At 37.0% G+C, this 26,929-nt stretch overlaps 1 protein-coding gene across 1 annotated transcript; it reads left to right on the top strand.

The window, feature by feature from the left end:
- On the top strand, positions 1-26,025 carry HNRNPLL (heterogeneous nuclear ribonucleoprotein L like). The gene is made up of 14 exons (XM_087961633.1): positions 1-24; positions 203-396; positions 3,604-3,722; positions 4,480-4,717; positions 7,403-7,488; positions 11,176-11,272; positions 11,359-11,431; positions 16,824-16,895; positions 19,589-19,806; positions 20,165-20,286; positions 22,112-22,313; positions 22,893-22,950; positions 23,183-23,281; positions 25,275-26,025. The coding sequence occupies exons 2-14, from the start codon at positions 217-219 to the stop codon at positions 25,328-25,330; spliced, it is 1,620 nt and encodes a 539-aa protein (XP_087817759.1). The 5' UTR covers positions 1-24; positions 203-216; the 3' UTR covers positions 25,331-26,025.
- The last annotated feature ends 904 nt before the right edge of the window (positions 26,026-26,929 follow it).

Raw genomic sequence — 26,929 nt, 5'->3', positions numbered from 1 at the left:
TCCGCGTTGCTGCGATTTGTGTGGGTAAGCGTGTGTCGCTGCGGTCTTGTCTTTCATCCTGCCGGGGCATCTCTCTCTCTCTCTCTGTCTCTCTGTCTCTCTCTCTTTGTGGCAGGCCTTACTTTACCGATCTTTTCGCTTTTTTTTTTCCCCCCTTCCGCGCGCCAATTGTGCGCCCTGCACACGCATCCCTTCTCCAAAGACGCCGCCGCCGCCATGTCTTCCCCGTCCTCTGGGGAACAGTATGAGGAGGAGGAGGACGGCGCATACGAGAGCCAGGCCAAGCGGCTGAAACCCAGCGCCGCCGCCGAAGAGGGGGAGATCGAGTATGGGGCAGAGGAGGGCGAGAGCCGCCGGGAAAAGGCCGCCCCTCGCGCGGGGGGCTTCTCCGGAGGGGTAAGGAAAGCGGGCGCGGCGCACCCTCTTTTTTGTTGTTGTTGTTGTTCCCGTCGCTCACAGGCTGGGCGGGGGGTGGATAGAGGCAGATGTCCAGGACGGGTTTACTCCGGTGCCGCCTCGGGGGCCTCTCCGCCCCAAGTAGGGGAAAGAGCGGGGTGATGTTGATGTTCGTTGAGGAGCCTGTAGATACCCTGGCCAGGGATTTAACGCATTTGCAAAGGGCTGGTTGTTCGTTTGTTCGTTTTTTAAATACAACCTACCTCCCCCCCCTCACCTCCAATAAGCCGTGTATTGTCTTTAAGTATATATGTTCCATCTTCATTTTTGTGACTCCAGAGAGGCTTTCTTTCCGAATTATCCTTAGGCTAAGCATATTCACAAGGCGAGCGTATTTAAATCCTTTTCGGTCTCTTGGCATCCCACAAATTGGGAACTTGCGTTATGCATAAATGTGTTTGCTACCGGCTTTCAAATTTTAAGGAGATGGAAGTTGCGGTTTTTCTTTGTTCCGACAACTAATCCTGGACCTCCGTGTATCATCCTTCATCTCGAGAAGGGAAGAGGGTTGGGAATTGGAAGCGCATAATTGTTGCAGCCCTTTTTCCCCTTTGTTAGTTGGAGTTGTATTTTTCAGTCTTCTAACTAAGCTTTGGCCGAGGGTTGTGGGACTCTGTGCTCTTGTGGGATGGGAGAATAATAGATTAGGACAAGAGTATATTACAGTCGTCTGGGGTTCTTCATCTTTTCCTGCAGTATTGTACAGAGTATATATATTTGTTTTGTTTGTATATACGTCATAGTTATAAATAAATCTAGGATAATACTGCTTACAGCAGAGCCATTCAAGCCAGTGGCTCAGATGAGCTACAACTGTGGCTATGCAGAACAATTCAACTTCAAAATGCATTACATTATAGCCATGCCGTTTTGGCTTTAAAGTACAATATTGGAAGTACTCTGAGCCCAGAAACAAAATACCTGAAGTAATTGGGATCATGTTAAAATTGTCCAAGTGATATTGGCTATTTCAGGTTTCAAATTAGGCATTTTAACTGCAAAATATTTTGCAATAAATTTTATCTAAGCAGTGGTCTGCAATAGATTTGTTCTGTTCATCATTCTGATGTACGGGTTTGTTTTTTTTAATCTATGAGTTACTGTTTGAACTACAGTTAGCTTGAATTCTCACAATTTGGTCCTCATTATCTTGTTTAGACTACAGAATTTATCACTTTTCATTTTTACAATTTTTCACTCCGCAGAAAGGAGCTGGAAATTTGATCCATCAACTAAACTACTCAAAAACAAAGTAAAACAGGACCTAATTTGGCAACAAGGCAGTCAGCAAGAGTAATATCTAGTTTGAAAATGATCCAGATCCATCCCAGAAACGGAGGGGTAGGATAGGGAATTAATTCAATGCCTCACTGTTAGAAATGGCCCTCTTATTGAGATATATGCACTAGCTTGAATCATAGAATTGCGGGGTACAGTATTTGCATATTATTCAAGCAATAACCAACTAAGTTTCAGACATGTACAATATTGTTATAGTGAAGAAACTGCAGGGGTACAACAAGTATATGTAACTGCATAATTCCACACATAAGCAAAAATCATGCTGTTTTGCCCATCCTGCAGACAACAGTACTCAGGTAATCCTCGACTTACAACTGTTCATTCAGTGACAATTCAAAGTTTCGATGACACTGAAAACAGTGATTTATGACTGTTTTTCAGATTTATGACCGTTGTAGCATTCCCTGTGGTTACATGATCAAAATTCATATGCTTTGCAAGTGGTTCATATTTATGACGGTTGCAGTGTTCCAGGATCAAAAGGCCCTTTTGTGATCTGAGCAAAGTCAGTGGGGACTCCAGGTTCACTTAACAACCGTATTACTAAATTAACAAATGTGATTCACTTAGCAACTGGCAAGAAAAGTTGTAAAATAGGGCAAACTCACTTAAATGTTTCACTTAGCAACATAAATTTTGGGCTCAATTAGACAAGCATTTATAATAAGAGCAGCAGTGTCTGAAAGCATAAACATGTTGATGTAAATTTATTTCTTACATATGTAAAATTGTTTCACTGTGTAATTTAGTCGATAGTAATGAAATATGTAATAATTCAAATGATTTTAATTCCAAAACTTTATCTATTTATCTAAAAAATAATTAAAATTAATATAGCTTATCTACACTAAGCATTATTTCTATTCACTTTTTTTGTTGAGCAAATGTAACTAATAAAATAACACGATCCATGGCTTATTTAGTCCATTATCTGAACTAACCTTTCTAGTTTCAGAGAACAAATGTCAAACTAATTCAATATTATTTCTTGGCTTGAAATGTACATATTTTAAACAAATATAATTTCTCTCACGTTTAGATTTTAAAGAATAAAAATGTATTGAAAACTATTTTCAGAAGAGTTGGGTCCATTAATAGTTCTATTCTAAAGACAGCTATCTGCTAACTTATTTTTTCATTTAATATATATGAATATTTTGATTAAACTTCTGATAACGTCTTAATTTTATAAATACATTGTTTCATAAAAGTGGAAAATGTATTACAATAAAATCACCCATTTTATTTTTGGTGATAGACTTCCAGGCAGTAATAATTTTAAGTTGGCCAGGATGATACTATTGTAAACATAATCTTTGAATAAGAAATGCAGAGAATTATCTTTGAATGGCTCCTATTATCTGTTTAGATTCTGGCTGTATTCTAGCAATTACAATGTATTAATTTCCTATGTCTTTCACAACTTTGTTGTTCTTTCCAAATAATAAAGTAATCTATAATTAATTGTAATTGTTAAACTAGAAAAGTAATAATAATGTAAAGTTTGTTGGAATCTAAAGTTGTGGTTTAAAATTGGTTTTCATACCATAGTTTCTTCCCTTCTCTTCTATTCTTTTCTATTTTCTTCTCTATTTTCTTTTTAATATACACAAGGACATTTAGAATTGCCATTGCTTGTGAAAAAGACAAATCTTAAAGTATCCAACATTCAAGCTAGAGCTTGAGAAAAATTTACTATTATAACAAGTTAATTTAGACATACTATTTTATATTTAGGTTATAAATAGATGAGGTTAAACATGAAAGTAGTTTGTAACTTCATAGTTCACAATAGTATATTTCTTATAGTAAGATTTAAAAAGAAACTTAACATGCTTTTATTAGGATGCTGGAGGCAGTCATCACAAAGTTTCCGTTTCTCCTGTGGTCCATGTCCGTGGTCTTTGTGAGTCAGTTGTGGAGGCAGACCTTGTGGAAGCTCTTGAAAAATTTGGGACCATATGGTATGTTTAATGATTTTTTTAAAAAGTTATGAATGGGAACTGCATTTTTCTGTGGCTATATTTATATTAAAGGCTAAGACAATTTTTATGTCTTGTTGAAATGATCTACTTCATAGCTCAAGCTGTTAAATGAAGTTCATCATGTTTATGATATAACATTATCCACAGACCAAGTCAATAGATTTGAATGATGAAGCTATGATTAATGATTTCTAAACAATATACAAAATCAAGGCATGTTTGGATATAATGTAAAACTGTGGAACTTGTAACGTACTGAATTATTTTTCTAAACCGAATAAGGAACAATATGTTTAGGAAGATTCTTCATCTTCTGAATGTTGAACCAATCTAATTCATGTCCACTGATCCTTGTTCCCAGACATATGCAGATTTTCTCAGATTAGTGAAAAATATTCCATGACAAGCTGTGTGAAATAATTTTATATATGTATGTTTTATATATATTGTTTTTTATAACTATGTTTCATAGCAGCTAATTAAAAACAACATATTAAATTGTTCATCATCAAATTTTTAATAGGCTATTTATAGTTAAAGTTATTTGAAAGGTATCATTTAAATTTAATAGTTTATGTTGTACTCAGAGTTGTCATTGACTTAAGAAATGAAATTGCCTTTTTTGTGCATTTGGCAGTAAGAATTTTATATGAAGTTATATAAGTTTTGCTTTAGTTTAATTGCTAAATTAAATTATGATAACTAATTAGTTGTTTTGATGCTTTTTTCCCTGTAGTTATGTGATGATGATGCCATTTAAACGCCAAGCTTTGGTAGAATTTGAGGATATTGAAAGTGCCAAAAAGTGTGTTACTTTTGCAGCAGATGAGCCAGTATACATAGCAGGACAACAAGCGTTTTTCAATTACTCTACAAGCAAAAGAATAACTCGTCCAGGAAACACTGATGACCCATCTGGTGGGAATAAAGTTCTGCTGTTATCAATTCAGAATCCTTTATATCCAATTACTGTGGTATGTCTGTTTTACAGCATAAATCTCAAATACTTGGTGCTTTATATTCCTCTATACTAGTGGTGGCTAACCTTTTTCGACTCCTGTGCCGATAATTGGCCACACTCTTGCTTGCGCACGCTCATGTGCCAGCACTCAGAAGGCTATGCGTGCTGGCTCTTCCCACGCCCCGTGTGCATGCGCGCGCAACACCCCTCATATGACACGCATCTGCACATGCGCACATGACTCGTGCTGCATGTCTACGCATGCGCACACAATTCCCCCCTCGCGCGTCTTTGCGCATGCGCACGTGACTCATCCCATGCATGCATGCGTGATCCCCTCGTGTGCAGTGTGTCCCTGCACATGCATGCGCAATCCCCTTGCGAGTCTCCCATGCACCCCCCTCCATCCCTGCACATGCGCACCAGATACCCGACAATCATCTGTCGGGCGGTGGTGTGCATGCACAGTGGGGCTCTTCCGGGCGACCTCTCGTGTGCTAGGGAAAATGGCTCTGTGTGCCACTTCTGGCACATGCGGCACAGGTTCGCCAACATGGCCCTATGCTATGCTTGCTTGTGGCAAGCTTGCGCTTCCCTGCCTACCTTTACATTGGCAAGATCTTTGATAGTTCCTCCTGGTTTATATTGAATGTGAAGGCATCTTCATATATATGCATGTGTTCTTTTCATATATTTTGTTGTGTAAAACTGAGAAAGTATGGTCTCATTTATGCAGCAGAACTATTACTTTGGTTATAGAAAATTATTTGGCTCAACTATAAAATTAGCATTTAATTCTTTTTTTGCCTGTGTTACAGTTTTTCCAAGCCACTTAAGCAATACATAGCTTATGGGGAAAGAGATAGTGATGAAGTAATTGTGTCTTGTAATATATTATTTATTAGAGTTCTTAGTATCTTATGCTTTTCTATATTCAGATTTCATTTCCTGTTTTTGTTCGTTACTTTTGAGATTCTGTCCTCTAATTTTAGTAGTCTTAATGAATCAGATAGTTTTAAGTTTCTGTAAGTAACATTTTTTTCTACAAAAGTCAAAGCTAAATGGTTTAAAAGTAAATATTTAATACAGGTTTAGTATGGAAAACTGTTTTTCATTTTGTCTTATCTTCCTTTTCATGGAAATGAACATATGTGACTCAGAACTGTGGAGTCTTTGATGTTTTTTGAACCTGGTTGTTTACTGGCAGACATTTCATTACCCAACTAGATAATATCATCAAAGCTTTGATGTTGTGAAATATCTGCAAGCAAACAACTGAGCTCAGAATGCACTGAGGACTGCACACTTCCTTCTCGTTACTGAATTCATTGTCTGTTATGAAAGTATGTAAGTTCCATACATCAATAACTAACTGCATTTCTATATAGGAAGCATGAGGATGAAAACCATTATGTAATCCCATTTTAGCATTATTTAAAATGAATAATTGTGAACCATAGTTTTCTTGTGTAAAATGGATACAATTATAATATGTGTTCTGCCTGTCCTGTACAAATACTGTACAAAGGCAGATAGATAAACTCCACAAAGCATCCATACAAAGCCTTTTATTGATTCATCAGGCATCCCATCAACTCACAGTTATGACGAGGTTCTTCTTAATGTCCAATCCTTTGCATATCTGTTTTTATGGGTAAAAAGATGGTTATCTCTTTCATCCCATATCGTAGAGGCAGGGGGTAGCTGCTACCACGAGGCTGTGTTCAGGCAAGAGTGAAGAAACCTCCCCCGACCCACCAAGGGTCAATTCAGTGACCAATCAGGGTTACAGATGTGACCACATGACATGTACTACATTTTCCAGGATACCTTAACTACATTTACCATGATGCATTCCCTTAAGGGGACAGCTTTCAATTCCGAACTAACTATCCCAAATCCCATTAACTATAACTGTCTGGACAGCACAATATGTAAAGTGAGGATAGTTGTGGAGAGATTTCCCAGGGGGTCAAGACAGTCTACTTTTGGAAACAGGGTTTTGTTTAATTTGAGTTGAATTCAGTTCTCATGATAGTATAAATATATTCAGTATAAATGTGTATATTTTTAACATATTGCCGCTTAGATCTTGTAACTTTTCTAAGAACAGTCCTGTAATATCTCTATTCCCATAACACATGCCAAAACAAGGTCCTGATGGGATATATCATACTGGAGGTGATTAATGGACTGGGATAAGACCCCATATCCTTTCCATACGCATCTTGCTCCTTTGTTATTTTTTAAATTTTAATGTTAGCATTTATTATTTTAATGTTTTAAAATTTTGTTTTGTTGCTTTTATTTATTGTAAGCTGCCTAGAGCTGTAGGTGAGATTGACAGCATATTAAATAAATAAAAAAATAAATAAATAGTGATAAAGTCATAATAGATTAGTTCAGTGTTTTTCAGCATAATTTGGAAGGGAAACAATTATTTTCCCCTCATTTTGTTCTGTTCTACTTTATAAATGGTACAAATAGTGGACATACTAACTTTGCATACTTAGTGTAGCATACAAAATATTTGAAGCGTGTGTAGTGAAACTGAATTTAAGCTTTCTTTTCTGAATTGCATTACAGTATTTTGTCAAAATGGCTTTTTAATAGTTGTGTGTGTGTGTGTGTGTGTGTGTGTGTGTATTTGAACATTTTGAATAATCTTGTAAGATAAAACAGCTGCTTTGTTTTGTAGGATGTCTTGTATACAGTATGCAATCCTGTTGGGAAAGTACAACGTATTGTCATATTCAAGAGAAATGGAATACAAGCCATGGTTGAATATCCTTTTATTACTCTTCTAATACAATATAAATTTGTAGCTTAATGTTTAATTGTGGAGTCCTTGGTGTTTTCTGAGATTGGTTCTCCTATTGCAGATGTTTTGTTACCCAATTTTATTAGTGTATTGTTATGCTATAGCATAGGAATTTCCAGAACGCTTATTTGTTTGTTTGTTCTGCATTTATATTTATGCAACCACTAAATTAGAATAACTTGCAGTAGTTTAAATACAAGTACCAACCCCAATGTAAATTACAGCCCAAAGATGTTTTTTCAAAAATCAACTGAACTTTCTTGGTGTTTGAACTGAACTGAACTGAACTGAAGCTTCTTGAATGAAAAGTGAAATGTTTTCAAAGAAAAACAACAAGAAGAAAATATAGTTGCCTTTTGGAAAAGCACCTTTGGGACATCCATGACCTGGATGAATAAAAATCTCTGTAGATATAAATAACTGCCATAAATTATTCCTTGAATGCTCTGTAGAACAGTTTTATTTTGATATTTATTGTCAGTGAGATCAAGATGGATCTGGGCCTTTGAAGGCCTGACTAAGTAGAGATAGAAAGACAGGAGTAGAGATTCTGGCAAGATCAAAGGGGGAGGTTTAAGCCTTTATGTGAACAAAAGCTGGTGTATCAATACAAAGACTGTAGACAGCCACTGCTCCATGGATCTGGTGTATATGACACTTAAATGTAGACCCATATATCTTCCACGGGAATTCAGTGTGGTTTTGATTAGTGCAGTCTATATCCCACCTGATGCCAATACTACCGTAGCTTTGGGATTCTTGTATAACATTGTTAGTAATCAGCAGAATAAGTATCCTGATGTTGTGCATATCATAGCGGGGGACTTTAATCAAGCTGATTTAAAAGAAGTGCTCCCTAAATTCTATCAGCATGTTAAGTGTGCTACTAGAGGAGCAAACATATTGGACAAAGTATATACCAACATCAAACATGGCTATAAGGTTATACAATTACCACATTTGGGACAATCAGACCATATGTCACTGCTTTTAGCACCAGCTTACATCCCTCTTAGGAGACGGGCTCTGCCTATAATAAAGACAGTGAAATCTTGGCCAGAAGATGCTTCCCAACAACTTCAGGATTGTTTTGAGAACACAAATTGGGACATCTTTTACCACCCTGACCTAGAGGTGCACACTGCAACTGTTCTGTGCTATATCAAACACTGCACAGATACTATCACTGTGGATAAATGTATTAGGATCTATCCCAATCAGAAACCCTGGATGACCAAGGAAGTCCAGCGCCTCTTGCATGACAGGACCAAGGCCTTTAGGTCCGGTGATGGGGCAAGATACAGTGTTGCCAGAGCTAATCTAAAGAAAGGTATTTGGAAGGCCAAGACTGATTATAAGAGGAAGATTGAGGATAATTTTTATAGCAATAACAGGTAGGCATGGCGAGGGATTCAACAAATTACAAACCATCAACCGACCAATGTCATCCCTGCTGCGGGGGATGCTTCATTGACAGAGGAACCGAATCATTTCTTTGCTCGCTTTGAGACATCAGAGACAGATAAAACACAACTACCAGCCAATTGTAGCCCCCACCTCATTGTGGAGGAATAGGAGGTAAGGAGTATTCTGAGGGCTGTGGACCCTAGAAAGGCTGCCGGTCCTGACGGTATCTCTGGCAGAGTGCTTAAAGACTGTGCTGATCAGTTGGCTGGAGTCTTTACCAGGATCTTCAATTGGTCTTTATCCCAGTCCATCTTGTTTGAAGGCTTCCACCATTGTTCTGCTACCAAAGAAGTTCCCTATCAATAACCTCAACAATTACAGACCAGTGGCACTCACTCCTATCATCATGAAGTGCTTTGAGAAATTGGTCTGCCGGCACATCATTTCTGGTCTTCCGCATACATTTGATAAACAAACACCAGTTTGCATACAGAAAAAATAGATCTACAGAGGATGCTATAGCCATCACTCTTCACACTGCTCTGACTCACCTAGAACAGCGGGAGGGCTATGTGAGGATGCTTTTTGTGGATTTTAGTTCTGCGTTTTAACACAGTTCTTCCACATAGACTAGTGTCTAAACTTCTGGACCTTGGGCTTTCTAATTCAATCTGCCTTTGGATTATGGATTTCCTGTCTGGCTGCTCACAGAGGGTCAGATTAGGTAATCATATCTCTTCAGCCCTTATTCTTAACACTGGTACACCACAGGGTTGCGTGTTGAGTCCTTTATACTCTTTATGTGCATTACTGCATTCCCACTCACGTTAGTAATACTTCTGCTAAATTTGCGGATGATACAACAGTGGTGGGACTTACGCTGGGGGAGATGAGTCTGCCTACCGAGATGAGGTGGACCAGTTGCTTTCGTGGTGTGGAGACAACAACTTGGTCCTCAACGCCAATAAGACCAAGGAGCTTATAGTGGATTATAGAAAGAACAGATTAGACATCCAGCCTTTGCTTATCAATGGAGACCGAGTGGAACAAGCGGCCAGTTTTAAGTTTCTGGGTGTTACCCTAAAAGAAGACCTGACCTGGGGTGCCCACATTGCAGCCCTGGTCAAAAGGGCCCAGCAGAGATTATACTACCTGAGGCTTCTCAGAAAACAACTGAATGAGAAACTGCTGGTGACCTTCTACCGCTGCACCATAGAGAGCATTTTAACATACTGCACCTCTGTATGGTTTGCCAATTGCACAGTGGCAGATAGGAAAGCACTCCAGAGGGTTAATGACATTGTCCAGAGGATCATTGGTTGTCCTCTCCCCTCTTTGGAACAGCTTTATCGCTCCTGCTGCCTTAAGAAAGTTCAAAACTTTCTCAAAGATCCATCTCATCCTGGGAACCCTTTTTTTGAACTGTTACCATCTTGCAGATGGTTCAGAACAATAAAGGACAAATTAGGCTGAAAAATAGCTTCTATCCCAGGGCAGTAGCTCTTTTGAATTCTGCTGTATAGTGTTGCTGTGGTGTTGGGGGGGTTTCCGGTTCAATGGGGTTTCTGGTTGAATGTGTGAAGGGTGAAGGATGTGTGTGTGTGTGTTTTATTTTCATGGTCATGGTCATGGTGTGCACTGAAGATCGTGTTTGATTTTGTTGTACGAGGTGCAATGACAATAAAGTAAAAGTAAAGTAAGTAGATAGCCGTGCAGCTTATGAAAAAATAATGTATACAATTAAACTTAGAAGAAAGACTATGACTTTCCTCAAATTTGTCTCCAAGTTTATCTAATTACTCCAACTATAAAATAAGAAAGAGAGGACTTCAAGAATATAGGGCTTGATTAGATTTTCCCCCTGCAATCTTAAAATCTAATTAAAGTTAAATAAAGAAAACGTGTTTAAAACAGAATTATGAATTCTGAAATGTGAAAAAGCACTGACTATAGCTCTTAATTTGTTCATAAAGAAACAAAAGAAAACCACCCCAGACTTTCTTCTTTAGCAATATAATGTAGGCTGAAAGTCATTTCATTCTTGGTATTGAAAACAACTGAGACTATTTAACCCTGGCAATCAACAAGAAATCTACCAGCAAATCTAGATTTACTGTTGTCAGTACCTCAATTAAATGGATTCTGAGTGACTTCTAGCACAGCTACAGAGTTCTTTTCTGAAATATTTTGTCTTGTAATCACTTTATTTTAAAGACTAACTAAAGATCCTTAACATGTCTTATGTTTGAATCAGTTCTTTGTGCTCAGAAAGCAAAAGCTGCACTCAATGGAGCGGATATATATGCAGGATGCTGTACATTGAAAATTGAATATGCAAGGGTAAAGTTTATATCTTCTTAAGCCTCTCTATTTTCTAGAAGAAAAAGCAATTATTAAAATTAGCTGTTTTGCTTGTATCTTAACAGCCAACTCGACTTAATGTAATTCGAAATGACAATGATAGTTGGGATTATACTAAGCCATATCTGGGCAGACGAGGTAAGTGTTTGGGTAATTGTATCTACATCTATATTTATATATATATATATACATATACAGAAAGTTTCTTTAATTCAGTAGTCATTTCAAGCCAAATATTGCTGGTGGAACTTTCATTAAAGCTTTGTAATCCTGGAAAATAATAACTTTCAACGTTAGTATCCCCTGGTGGTATACTGAATTGTTTAGGCCAAGAAGGAACCCATACATGCAAGCATGTTTGCAGTACAAGGATTTGCATTTCTCCAAGCAGCTCTCACTCTTTGGAGGAGAGGACACTGATGCAGACTTTTCCTTACAAACTACAAACTTGCACACTGCTTCTCCATGGAAAGGAATTTTCCCATATGGTGGACAAGGCATTAAGAACGATAGAGGACTCCAGCAGGCTGACTCTACACTTCATCATGCACCACATCGGCATCATCAAATGGCCCTCTGAAAAATCTCAGACTTGCAATTCACCTTGACTGCATACTGCATGCATCATCACCACAAGCATGTCAAGAAGGATACTTACAATACTTCTGATTTCATGTCATGAATACCATGGTAGACTGTACCCATTATAATCAGCTTGCATATGGTTCCAGTCTTATATCCCTAGAACAAAACAGTATAATATGGAAGATTCCAAGTCTTGTTTCTCTCCTGTACATTGTGGTATTTGGGTTGTATGTAAGATAGATTTTCCAATGTAAATGTTGTCTAAAGGATCATAACTTAAAAAAATGAAATTTTGCAGCAACCTGTCAGGCAAGTTCCTCAGGTTTCATGGCATTACTCAAAATATATTTCTTTTTTTTTTTAAACTGCAAAGCTTAACAGGGATATTGTTTGCATCAGTAAAAGAAACTGCATGAAAGTGTACAAAAATCTTACTCTGTACTTCTCTGTAATTTCTAATGACGTGTATAATTTGCTGTGTATACTTTTTGAAAATTTAGGCATTAATGGCAGGAAGTTGGGAAACTTACCAAGGTAGAGTATTTAGCAAATTTTAAATATGAAACAAGATTTGACTGTTTAATAATTACCACATGGTTGGATTTTTTTAGGTATCATTTTGATTGTGAAAATGTACTATTAATATTAGGCTTTGGCTTGCCTTTTAACTATTATCTAAAAGTTGCATTTTATAGATAGTGCTTTGATTGTGAAATGTACTATTAATATGTAGGCTTTGGAATGAAGAATTAAGTATTTGTAAAAAGTTAATAAGGGGGCTATGCTATTGGTTAGCAGATTATTCAACCACAACGCTATGGTAAAATTTAAACTTTGTTTCGAATTGCCAGATAATATAACTATTTAAAATACTAAGCACACATGCAATTCAGATTCTGTTTAGGGACTGTGGCCTATCTTGGTAAATAAAACTGTGGGAAATAAGAAATCTTTCCTTGAAGGAAAATAACACAGCTGTATCAAAAATTTGATGTTTATTGTGACATTTTACTTTTCTCTGAATAGCAAGTCCTGTTTCTTATTTTTAAATTTTTTGAACATCATTTCAGTTCTCAATAATGGATTTGCTTATGTGGCACTGAGATATCTTTGAATATGTGCACTTTGTTGTTTAAATACACCCACATAATTGCTTTTCCTTAATTAATTGAGGTGGTTCCTATTCCCAGACGGTAATAAGTACTATTAATACTACCATAGCTAATTCTCATTTATAACCATTTGTTCAACAACTGTTTAAAATTATGGTACTGAAAAAAATGGATGCCCATGCCTGAAATTATGATTGTTGCAGCATTCCCATAGTTATGGGAACAAAATTAGGGTGCTTGGCAGCCCACCCACACTTATGACTGTAGTTGTGCTGCAACTCCCCCGCCCACCTGTCTCCCCATCATTTATACTCTCTTGGTTGTTCTGTGCAGTGGTACTTCCCATCACAGGTGATATGGGGAAAAATGAGGTTCCTGCCTTTCTTCAAATAATGCATCCATTCTTGTGAGACCTGGGGTAGATTTCCAAAAAATCATGAGAATATGGTGTATGACTACAGGAAGAAGGCCTCGAACTGCCAGCACCAGCCTTGCATATAGTACAGTTAGGGCATGCCTCATTAGCAGTACAGTTAGGGCATGCCTCATTAGCAGGAATAAAATGGGGAAGATCAATTGGGCATGGCAGAACCTGTGAAGCACAGGATTGTGGGGGCAACTGGAACTTTGAGCAATGGTGCTGGGCTGGCTGGCCATGGAGTGGGGCTTGAGGCAACATTTATCAATTGCAGCTGTGGTTCTGGGTTGAAGTAGAGACCTGGAATTGATGGCAGCCGGCTGAGACTTGAAAAACCCATGCCTCTGCTTCAGTCTCAGCCCCGTTGCTGCCATGTGCTGTCCAGTGTAGCCCAAAATGAATAGATGGGAGGGGGGGGAGAGATGTGGGTGAGAGAAGTTGCAATACCCCTGTTATCATAAGTGCTGCTGGGCCAAGTGGAGCACCTAAGGCTTCCCGGGGTACAATAGCTTGGTGTCATGCTGCTGAAACTTCTAGGAGCAACTTCAGTTTTGCCCCACACTACAGGCTCCCCCTCCAACTTTTGTGTGGCTTGTGCCAGGCCACCCCCATCCCACTCCTTATCTCGGATTTCCTCTGCTTAACCTGTGTTTCTCGGTTAATAAAGTGCTGGGATTACAGTTGCTAAGTGATGCAGTCACATGATATCTTGCTTTATGAGTGCATTGCTTAATGATGAAATTTAGGTTCCAATTGTGGTTGTAAGTTGAAGACTATATGTACGGTAGCATTACTTTTAAATTGTAATGGAAAAACCTGCACCATGTTTTCTGTAGACAATTATAGCTTTTTATTCTGATAATTTAACAGGTAATAAAAGCTACTGTCTATATCAATTTTAATGAATCATCAGAGAACATAATGTCAGCAATAAACCAATTGCCAATGAGTAGGCAATTTCCTCAGTATGGAAAACCAAATCATTTATTTGGGACAGTACTCATCAGTACAATGAGGCAGTACTCACTGAGCTTCTTAATATTTTCTTAGGAGAAGAGTGATAAAAGTGTCTCAGAAACAGTTTAACTTTCTGTGCCTCTCCTCTTCCAAGCCAATGCTTTTGACTGTATTAATTAGTGTATGTTTTGTTACATTGGTATCTTGATCCTATTTCAGAAATATTGAAGATAAAAGCCTTATAATTATCTGGCAAAGTTGGCTAATCTTGTCTAGGCTTTGAAGCTAAACAGCTTGGTTGGGTTAGTTCTATCATAGGGATCTGTCAGTTTAGAATGGGCTGCAAATCTGAACAAAAAAAACCTTCAGAATGTGGCAAGAGGAGACCACTTTCATGTTAATAAGAAAGCTACATGTGCATGAAATCACCAGAAATCAAGCACAACTTTGAAGTTTTTATTTTTTACATTAAGCAGATAACTTTGAATATTTGAACTGATTTGGCTTTCCTTTTTTCATCAAGGGTATTGTGTTACAGCATTACACTCAGGAACCTAATATAAATGTGCTATCTGAAATCTTGTATTGCATATAGAACCTGTTAAGACTACAGAAATAGAGCAGTTGTACCAATGCATACTTTATAGTTACATAGAAATATGTACCAGACAAATATGAAAACATACCTATATGGGTAGCATTTTCCTCTTTATTGTTTTTAGTTAGTCTACATAACTATCAGGAGTAATAGCATTTTCATTTTTCTTTAAACAATTTTTTTTAATATTCCTTTTTAGTTGTCAGAAATTATATTTAATTCTTCAAATGATTTTTTTGTATGGCTGTAATATGAACATAAAATTTAGTGGATGTTTTAATAGGAAAGATGTGGTTTTTATTGCTGTTTTATGAGTCGTAGAGTTGGAAGGAAACTTAGAAGTGTTCAATACAGAATCCATTGCAGCATCTCTGAGGAAAGATTATTTTTAAAAATTAAATATACAAGAAGATATTATTGGTGGTGGGTGCAATTATATCTAAGCCAAACAATTAATACATCTAATATAAGGGAAAAATTAATTGCCATGCAATTAACTAGTTCATGCAATTTTCTGGATAAGGTTTTTTTGGAAGTGGTTTGGCATTACCTAAGGCTGAGAGAGTGACTGGCCCAAGGTTATCCAGCTGGCTTTGTATCTTACGGTGGGACTAGAACTCATGATCTCATGATTTGTGGTCTAATGCCTTAACCACTGGCTCTCTCATATCAATATCTCAATATCAGTTAAATATTAAACAGGATATTATTAGCAGGCATTTTCCTTATTTCATACTTATATTCATCTTTTACCAAAATAAATGAAAGTAATATCCATGTAAAAGTTTATAGTTGACATACAATAATATTCTTTCTCACTTTTGTTTTGAGGACTTTTATCTAGTTTTTTATCTAATGTTTTCATTTTCAACAAGTTGCCCTAATAAAATTGTGGACCTTGGAAACAAACTTTTAACTTTTTATTATCAAAGCTGAGTTTTGAACCCATGCTGATTTTAATAGGATAAATGTAAACAAAAATATATTTTCCCATTGAAATAAATACTATCTTTGCTGGATGTTTCTTATTTCTCACAGTTTAGCAATCAGTTAAAATATTGACATTTCAAATTATGTAACAAAACAATCAGCAAATGTTAATGATAAATGCCATTGCAGTAGATGTTTTCTGGTTGCTGCTTTCATCCAGTAGTGTTGACCCCTTGGTTAACTTTATATTCTTGTATAAAATGAAATTTGCTGAAAACTTTTCATTGTTAAAAGTTCTATTTTTATTGGTATTATAATATAGATTGTATAATAATAGTGTAGTGATGTATAGTTCTCTCAGCACTTTCCCATTAATAGCTGTTGATGTATGTTAAAAAAATTATGATCCTCTGTTAACTGATTATGAAACCATGTAATACAGGTTGTTGTTGGATTATGCTGAAACTTCTTGAAAAGAAGCCCTCTTTGAAAATATGTTGCTGTTGAAGCTAATAGTGTGATACAGGTACTGTCCTTCGAAAGTACTGCATTTACAGCTTGATTTTTACGAGAGTAATTGTAGTGTTAAGACACCTGTACGGTTTTCTTAGGTTTAAAATGTCAAATATTTCTGGATGCGATTTTAATAACAATATTTATGGTGTCCTAACAATAATTCTGGTATATTTTCGTATTAGAACAAGTCAGTCTAAATGACTATCTGACCAAAATACCCAAATGTAGAACCTTTAAAATATCTGATTAACCATACTGTTGGAAATATAATATTTGACTGATGGACATGTGATCAGATCTAGCTGAGTTGCTGTTAAACTTTAATCAGAAAATACATTGTTTTAGTTGACAAAATTCCAATATCTTTGAGAGGGTTTTTTATTTTAAAAAAATCAATGCTCTCTTACTTTTTAGATAGAGGGAAAGGCCGACAGAGGCAAGCTATTTTGGGAGAACATCCCTCATCATTTAGACATGATGGCTATGGTAAGTTCCTTTTTTATGAATTTAATTTCATAAAAATTATTCATAAATCTCTGGGATTTATATTGAAAACACACCTGTTTCTGCCATTAGCTGTGTCTTCTGCATGAAAGAAATTGTTCTCATTGCTACATAGAAGGGATAATTTTTATTTTTAGGTTAAAGCAGTTCAGTTTGTTACAGTTCTCTGGCTTATGTTTTTAATCCATAAATTATAGCCAGTTACCAGGGTTTTTAAGGATAGATGTTGTTTTTTTAGCTTTCATTTTTTAAAACACCATTACAATTCTTGGTTGCACATTTTATCACAATGGAACATTATTGTGAAAGCTAAAAGTAGATAAAGTACAGTGATTACAGGTTTGAGTCTTGTGGTTTGTGATCTGAGCAGTGGTGGCTCAGTGATTAGAATGCAGTACTGCAGGCTTCTTCTGCTGGCTGTTGGCTGCCTACAATTTGGCATTCGAATCTCACCAAGCTCAAGATCCAGATTTTTGGGGGCAATATGATGACTCTGTAAACCGCTTAGAGAGGGCTGTAAAGCACTGTGAAGTGGTATATAAGCCTAAGTGCTATTTCTAATGCTATCTTAGAATTTTTTCAAGATGAACTGTTTCTTGTGAACATTTGGAGAAAATGTATTACTTTAAATAATAATAAAAATGTTTTCCTAATGGGGTTCTGTTTTGATAGATTGATGAGTCCTTTGTAATAGAGCCTTTGTAGAGAGCCTTGAAAATTAGAATATATTAGTAACCGGTGTCAAATTCTGATTTGGTTCTCAAAAAAGATACCATTCTATTAGAATAGATACTGCCAATTCTAATTCAGTTAGAAACCTATCTTGAACTTAAGATTATTCAGTAGTATTGCTCTACATTAAAAAGTTTCTGGGAATCAAAGCCATAAGGTTTATTTTATATTATTTAAAAGTAAGGGTTTTTTTTAATTTGGTGGAACATTGCTCATTTAGTACTCACCGTTGAGTGTTAAACAGATTCAAGCAAGTTTTGCTTTACAAATAGCCCTTGACAACCTCCAACAATGGATTGGTAGTTCCAGTGCTAAGCAGTACAATTGTTAACTGAGTCATACTGCTGTTAAGCAAATTTGGCTTCCTGTCTTGATTTTATTTATTTATTTGTAAAATTTATTAGCCACCCATCTTGCCATACGGTAACACTTTTAGTTACTTTGCTTGTCTGAAGTCAGCTGAGAAGGTTGCAAATGATGATCATGTGATTCCCTGATGTTGCAACTGTTGTAAATACATGCCACTTGCCAAGCACCCCAACTGTGATTCCATGATCTAAGGCAGGAGTCCCCAACCACCGGGCCATGGACCGGTACCGGTCCGTGGAACATTTCCTACCGGGCCACCGGTTTGCTGGGCGCCGCCATCTTGTTTGATGAGAAAGTGCTTCTGGGTGAGCTTTTCCGGTGGAAAGCGGCGTTTGGGTCCTGAAGGAATCCTTGCGCCTTAGTTTCATCGAAGTGGGGGGGCTTCGAACGAAACTAAGGTACGAGGATTCTTTCACACTCAAGGCAAGGCGAGCCGAGTGACTGTCCCGAAGCCGTCCCAAAGCGAAGCCCATCGACAAAGGTACAAAGGTACAAAGGAGGAGTTGAAGGTGGCGGGGAGAAGCGGGGGACGGCTGGCTGGCTGGTCGCTCGGCTCGCCTTGCCTTGTCATGCATGCTGATGCCGGTACCGGGCCGCGGATCATTTTGTGATGCCGGTACCGGGCCGTGGCACAAAAAAGGTTGGGGACCACTGATCTAAGGGATACAGGGACAGTTGTAAATGTGATGACAGCCCTCCCAGGTAAACCAGATAGGAAACATGACTTCAGGGACTAATTCTATTTTACTGTAAGGCCACATTAACAGAACCTTGCAAATCTGAAGATACAGACTTCCTATCATCCACTTTTAAATGCTTGATCATTAGGGAAGCTCCTTACTAAGTTTCTTTCTCTGACCATTAAGCTAGTAGTGGCTCTTGCCTCTCTTGTCTGATTGTTTCCTAGACAGCATGTTTGTTCCCCAAGCTCATCCACTCATTCATTAGGACTGGTTTTAAGTCACTTTTTTCAGTGTTGTTGTAACTTCGAATATTACTAAATGAATGATTGTAAATCACAGACTACCAGTATACAGATAATCCTTAACTTACAGCCATTTGTTTAGTGACTTTTTGAAGTTACAATAGCACTGAAAAAAGTGACTTATGACTGGTTTTCACACTTAGAACCATGGCAGCATCCCCATGATTTCAGGATTAAAATTTGGACACGTGGCAACTGGCATGTATTTATGACAGTTGTACTGTCCCTAGGTCATGTGATCACCATTTGTAATCTTCCAAGCTGACTTCCAACTAGCAGAGTCAATGGAGGAAGCTTTATTCACTTAACCTCATGATTCACTTAACAACTGTAGTGGTTTGTTTAACACTGGTAAAAAAAAATGTGGAACAACTCATTTAAAAACTATTTTGCTTAGTAACAGAGATTTGGGGCTCAATTGTCATGTTGAGGATTACCTGTACTATTAAAAACTGAGTTTTATTATTTAATGAAACATCACTAAATAAAACATGTTGCTGTTGTTATTTTATAATGTTATTTTTAATTGCTCCATTGTATACCTAAATATTCTAAGCTTATTAACTAGGGAGTATTTTTTGTTCTTTAGGATCACATGGTCCTCTGTTACCTTTACCAAGTCGGTATAGAATGGCATCTCGGGATACTCCAGAGCTTGTTGCTTATCCACTTCCACAGGCCTCCTCATCTTACATGCATGGAGGAAACCCCTCAGGATCTGTTGTCATGGTCAGTGGTTTGCACCAGCAAAAGATGAATTGTTCAAGAGTCTTCAACTTGTTCTGTTTGTATGGAAATATTGAAAAGGTAAATTAAATGTCTAGCAATGTGATTGTAAAGCAGAAATGCCCACCAAAGCCAGAAGTATGGCCTCTGAATACTGTTCACTGAATTGTAATTTTATTATAGTATAATGGAGTAATTGCATTAACACTAAAGTTGAAGCTTTTGTTTTAATTGATCTCACCCAGTTTTTAGTATAGCATTCAGGTGACCACCAAAAGTTCAAATGCAGCCGTTTGCCTGAAAAAGCTTGTGTGTGACTTTTTAAAAGGACAGTAAATATATTTGAAAACAAGTCAATTGTTATATATCTTCCAGCTGAAATTGAAAAATGTCCTATCATTCTTTAAATTGAATTTATATATAATTTTAAATATTACAGGTGAAATTTATGAAGACTATTCCAGGCACTGCATTAGTGGAAATGGGTGATGAATATGCTGTTGAGAGAGCAGTAACACATCTCAATAATGTCAAATTATTTGGGAAAAGACTAAATGTTTGGTAGGTGTGCATCACAATGTTTATTTTAATAGCAATACCAATATAAAATAAAATGTGTTAAGCCAACTTGATTTAGAAAATTTAATTTAGTTTGGAGAAAATCCCTTTTTGTACATTTAGAAAATGCCATTTGACTTTTCATTAATTTTCAAACTGAGAATCCTGGAGGAATGGATTACCTGGAAATGGATTATTTTCAGTCTGGTTTCAGGCTCAAATATGACACTGAAACTGCATTGGTTGCACTCGTAATGGAGGTGGTGCCTTCATCCTTCCTCTTCTTGACCTCTCTGTGGCTATAAATAGCATCGTCTATGGTATCCTTCTGGGACAACTTAGGGAATTGGGGGTGAACAGCACAGTTTTGTGCTGGTTTACCTCCTTTCTCCAAAGCTGATCCCAATCAATTTTAATAGAGAGTGAAAGGTCCAGCTCACTGCCCTCTTTTGTGGTGTGCCACAGGTCATTGCTTCTTCCACTTCTTTTTTTAACATCTACAAGAAACCTCGAACTGGATGAGGTATCACCACTATACTGATGATATGCAGCTATATGTCTTTATCCCAGGTACAGTGATGCAGTGGACATCCTTTCATGATGCCTAGGGGCTGTGGGGGGTGTCTGGATAGGGGACAACAGATTTCAGTTGAAACCTGGTAAGACAGAGTGTCTGTGGGTTGACCTCTCTATCCAGGAGTTTATAATCTTAGGTCCTGGATTAGGTTGGACCACCTGGTGCAACCTTGAGGGTTCTCTTGGGCTCATGATTCCTGCTCAATGAGCAAGTGGCAGCTGTGGCCAGGAGGGCCTTTGTCAACTCCACATTGTGTGCCAGTTATGCCCTTCCAGGAAGAGAGGCCTTCTGTTCCATTACTCATGCCATGGTCATCTCCCCATTGGACTATTGCAATGCTCCCTACGTAGGGCTATCTTTGAAAAGCATCCAGAAGCTTCAGCTGGTGAAGAATGCGGCTGTGCAAGCCATACTGGGTGCTATAAAAAGGGCACATCTTTGCTCTGTGAACTGCACTGGATGCCAATTCGCTTCCAGGTCTAGTTCCAGGTATTGGTGGACACTTATAAAACTTACAGGCATAGGGCCAGGCTCCCTATGGAACCAACTTCACCACATCGCATCGCCCCATCCCACTTGTTCAGGCAGTGGTCAGAATTTGGCTGTGTGATCTTCTGTAGAGGACACAGAGGCCCACACAACTGTGGGGCTAGCTGGTCCCATGAGAACTCCTACTCACCCCTGTATTAACAATAGCTTCACACACACACACACACACACACACACACACACACACACACACACACACCGGTTTTGGAATGTTTCACCTTTTGGAATGTTATGTTATTTTTATAATTTGAAAACTTTTTAATCTTAAATTATTCTGATTTTTATGTTAATTTTATTGATTGTATTGTACACTGCCCAGCCCATCTCTGAGGGGTGATTAACAATACGAAAAATAAATAGAGTAGAGTAGAATAGAATAGAGTAGAGTAGAATAGAGAAGAATAATGAACTAGACTGGAATAGGAATAGAATACTGTATTTGACCAAATGTGATTAGACATACAAGGAATTTGTTTCGGGTGCAGAAGCTGTCAGTGTACATGCAAAGCAACAGAGTATTTACAATCATAATTTCATTGACCTTCCCCTGTAATTTGATAAAAGAGTATTTTACTGCAATAATTGGAAGGTTAATCAATCTATTTTATTATATTAGAACATAATTAAACTTTACGAGCTAATTAAATAAAGTTTTCTGATTTGAATGTGAAGGGAGTTTTCTTGTCTATTTTTTAATTGCAGTGTATCCAAGCAGCATTCAGTTGTTCCTAGTCAAATATTTGAGCTGGAAGATGGGACAAGCAGTTATAAAGATTTTGCAATGAGCAAGAACAATCGTTTTACCAGTGCTGGCCAAGCATCCAAGAACATCATCCAGCCACCTTCTTGTGTATTGCATTACTATAATGTACCCCTATGTGTGACTGAAGAGACCTTTGTAAAGGTAAGAATAGACCATGGTTTTAAACAATAATCAAGCTACAAAATCTAATTCTTTTTACATATCTTTTTGTAGTCTGTAATTTTAAATCTACTTTCCTATCAGTCTCAGTTCTTCTTCCATAACATATTTTAAGGATAGTCTATCTATAATGGCACATATTCTTAAATTAATTTGCCATAAATCCTTACTTAAAAGTTCAGGGACTACATCCTTTTGAATTCCCCCACCTATTTTCATCTCTGCCCTGCACAGCAGCATTGGTGCTGGTGGCATAGGAGCTGAAATAGAAAGATATGCCTTCAGTAGCCTCAGCCAGCTGTTATTGCTGCTGCCAGGCCTCTACTTCAGACCCAGTGCTGCCGTAACTTTGGATGGTCATTAAGCAAGGATTATCTGAAATTATTTATTTTAATTTATTATATTTCTACCCTGCCACATTGTAATAAATCAATATTTGTTGTTTCAATCTAGGGGATCTATGATATTTATAGAAGTACTTCATAATGATGTATCTGTGAATTGCTCTAGCATTGAGTCTTGCTGTTTTGCAACCATATTTTTGTTTTCTTATTGTTACAGTTGTGTGATGATCATGAAGTCCTATCTTTTATCAAATATAAAGTATTTGATCCAAAACGTAAGTAAATATTACTTGAAGGAGAACACTGTCAGTGAATATTAGCCATGATTGGATGTACTTACGGGGTTCCCATGGGCAGTTTTTTTTGAGTATTATTGGATTAAATATGCCTTTAATGTGATAGAAAACAATTTCACTTATTCGTTAAAAATCTTTTTAAAAACCTAGGCAAATGATTCTGACAGAAAAATAAAGCAAAGCAAAACATTTTAACTCTTTGTTTTGCCAGCATCAGCTAAAACACTTTCTGGTCTCTTGGAATGGGAATGCAAGACAGATGCAGTGGAAGCTCTTACAGTACTCAATCACTACCAGATAAGAGTGCCTAGTAAGTATCACTGTGAAGTATTCTTCACGTCATGTTTGTTGAGGATGTATTAATTAGATAATGTTTGGCTGGAAAGTATAATTTGCAGAAATTAGCCTTCATAATGCCATTGGGCCTACTGTATTTTAATTTGATTGATTGACTGAATGATTTATAAAAATGTATATGGCTGGCCAAATCATTTAAGTGATTTTCCTGGCAGCTTACAAAGATAAAACCCAGTATAAAAACAATGTAGAAGTAACTAACTCGCCCCTTCCCACAACAACCATCAAACCTGCCACTTGATGGGCTCCATATCACTCTTTTGCTCCCTAGGCCCATTGGCAGAACCAGGTCTTCAGGGCCTTTTTTAGAATATCAAATTGGTGACCAATTTATCTCTGCTGGGATGATGATGCAGGCGGGAGAGAGCCACCACGGAGAAAGCCATTTTTGGTCCTGCGAGATGGACCTTCTTGGGAGAGGGTCTTTGTTCCATTATGGTCCGAAGTTTTCTCTAGGTGTTTATATTTGGAAAACAGTGCTACAAATCCTCAACATATGTTAAAAGCTAGTTAAGAAAGCATGTTAAATATCCAGTAGCTAGAGAAATTTGCTTAGCAATGATGATGATATTATTTGTTTTACCGATTATGATAAAGCAATATTATGAATTATTCTAATAATAATTGCATAAGTGCATTAGAAATAAATATACACACACATAATTGCATAGTATATGTTAGATAAATATATATAGAATTGTAACTGTTTACTGTAAGATAGTATTATCAATTATGATAAAGATGTGTAAACTTACATCCAAGTCTAAAATAGAGGCAAACAACAACAAATTTTGCTCCTACGTAGTAAATGATTAGCTTGACTGAGAAAGAATAATCTCCCAGTTCTATAATATAGTCCAATAATTTTTAAACTTGGTGGTGTAAATGGCAAATTAATTTGTGGGGACCCCACCCCCAGTTTAAAAAGAATGGATTAGTGTTCAGCAGAAAGTAAGGTATACTATTTATTTTTACTAATTCCATTTTGATTTACATATCAAACAAAATAGTGTTAGAAACTTGCAATTTATAAAATACAACCTTTTAATTAGAAATAAACAATCCAATTTTCTTGAAAAAGCTAACTATTGACTATCCAGGCAGAGCAGGAGCAAGTACTGCCAATGAGCCTCTTTGCCTGTGTAAGATATAAGATTGTCCTCTGCACTTGCTCTCATTTGTGCTTGGGCGTGCCAGCTTGTCTAGACAGTGATTCAGCTTTGATGCACAAGTTCTCCCACCATTGTGACATCCTTCTGATTTTCTCACGGACTTCTAAGGAATTGTGACCTACTGTTTAAACTACGACATTGTCCATTTCGAAGACTCAGTAACTTAGTGTTAGAAATAAACTGATCTACGTAACTGTCTTAACAGCATTGGTGATTTTATTTGCAAACTAAAACACTGCATTTTCTCAGCAAAAAGGTACTGTGTTTTGAATAATCATGCGATATTTCTGTGGCAGAAATGTAGTTGTGAGAAAATGCAGGTAAATTGTCCTCTAGAGCAGTGATCCCCAACCTTTTTTATGCCGTGGCCCGGTACCGGCATCAGCTGGGCGCCGCGGCCCGGTACCGGCAGCTGGGCGCCGCCATCTTTTTTTGATGAAAAAGTGCTTCCGATGAGCTTTCTACCCGGAAAAGCTCACCGGAAGCACTTTTTCATCAAAAAAAGATGGCGGCGCCCAGCAAACCAGCGGCCCGGTAGGACTTGTTCCACGGACCGGTGGTTGGGGACCCCTGCTCTAGAGTAAAAAAAAAAAAAAAAGCCATTTTTCTATCAAACTGTGTTTATGGAAAATTAGCTTAAAGTAGTTTGCTATTTGCCATCTCAGTTTGTATCACTTTAGTTTAAAACTACAATTTCTTGATCAAGCAGGCTATTTTAAAGAGTAAAACTTACAGTATTTTTCTAACTGTTGAGTTTCTTTTTGCATTTTACAGATGGCTCTAACCCATATACCTTGAAGCTTTGCTTCTCTACTTCTTCCCATCTGTAGACAAAAGACAGCATGTTAAGGACTCCATTTACCTTTATTTACAAATATGAGATGATACGGATTCATTGATTCTAAAATATTTGCCCAGTTTCCTTGTTTGAGTTTAACCGGTTTATGTTTTGTAATACATGAATGTGTTTAAATGCAAAATGTTTCCTTTTTTCTCAAAAAAGTAGGTATACCAGTGTATAATATAGTGCATATTAACCCATGTAACTATTAACTACAGGCTTTGACTGCCTTGGTTGTAGCGTGTGCATATCAATTGGATACAGATCTTGATTTTAAACCAGTTTTCCATATCACCATAACATTACCATTCCATTTACAGAGGTTATTTTTCATTTTGGTATAAATGCAAAAAGGATAATTATTTTAGGATATTAGTTGTAAAATTCATGGTTACTATTACTAATTATAAATTGTATGTGTCACAACAGTTCTAAGCAAAATTCATGTACAAATTTTTCCAAATTACACATACTGATTTTTAGTAATGTAATATATGATTTTTTAAAAGGAATTTCATGAGAAAAAAATAATACCCTTTTTGCAGAATGAAAGGAAACTTATTTTTAAAAATTGCCTTTTCAGAATTATTTTCGTTTATATTAGCATGATGTCCTTATTGCTAATCTTGGCGTGGAAACTATTGCAAATAAAAATAAAAATAAAAACTCAAGTCTGAATAACCAGTTTTCTGTTTTCTTCACTTTAACCATGTTGTTATAAAATGAAATCAGTAATGATTAGAGGTGATTTTAGGGAAAGGGGTTGATAGACTTTTCAACTTGGTTCCAGAGTCCAATGCAATATTCCATTATTGTTTTGGCTAAACAGCTGATTTGCACCATATCCCAAACAGCCACCAGAGGGAGGTATATTATTGTAGGGATGTCAAACATTCTTCATATAAAAACCTGTTTAGATACCCCCTGGTTGAAAAGGAACAAAAGTCTATAACGTATGCAAGTTTGTGCAAATTATTTGTCTGTGTTTTATTCATTGAAGAAGGTTTGAAATGACAATTGTGCTCAGAGAAGTACAGCCGCAAAAAAAAAAAAAAAAAGGAAATCAATAGAGTTTTCTTATATTTGTAATCATAATTAAATGGACGGTTACAGTTTAACAACATTTAGGGGGTCATATGTGGTTCCCCTTTATGAGTGGTTCTGACCCACCCGATTAATTAAAATAAGTAGGAAACTAACATTCTACAAAGCAAAGCAGGAGCCCTTACCTTAAACTGGTTCTGAGAGCTGAACAAAGGAGTAACTTGATTACAGTCTCATTTTTAAGAACTGTGCCCATCTGTCCAGGAAAGAAGACAAAGGTAAGCTGGTATACAAAGCATTAGGGCAAATGTAGTGCTTACCTGCGATATCTGCATCTGCTGTATCTTTTTCTGCTTTCAGGTATTAACTGTTAGGTGTTAAGTTTGCGCTCTTAAACAAAGCATAGCCTCTGTCTCTACTTAAGAAATTGCTGTGCTTACAAAGTGATAGTAAAAATAATAAGACCAATTTTCCATGCACAGCTTAGGTATTAAAGGCAGAGATTGGTAAGTAAGCTGGCAGTTTTATGGACGGGAAACAAATT

Source organism: Notechis scutatus, chromosome 1 (genome assembly GCF_049901735.1).
Source record: "Notechis scutatus isolate UNSWTSFEM ecotype Mainland chromosome 1, rNotScu1.2, whole genome shotgun sequence".
NCBI classification, from domain to species: domain Eukaryota; kingdom Metazoa; phylum Chordata; class Lepidosauria; order Squamata; family Elapidae; genus Notechis; species Notechis scutatus.
Note: the sequence above shows the minus strand (reverse complement) of the source record. Positions and strands in the feature narration are given on the sequence as shown.

Coding starts and splice junctions, on each gene's coding strand:
- HNRNPLL (XM_087961633.1), top strand. CDS start 217: ATGTCTTCCCCGTCCTCTGGGGAACAGTATGAGGAGGAGGAGGACGGC. Junction 3,723..4,479: donor GAAAAATTTGGGACCATATG/GTATGTTTAATG, acceptor TTTTCCCTGTAG/TTATGTGATGATGATGCCAT. Junction 11,432..16,823: donor GCCATATCTGGGCAGACGAG/GTAAGTGTTTGG, acceptor CTTACTTTTTAG/ATAGAGGGAAAGGCCGACAG.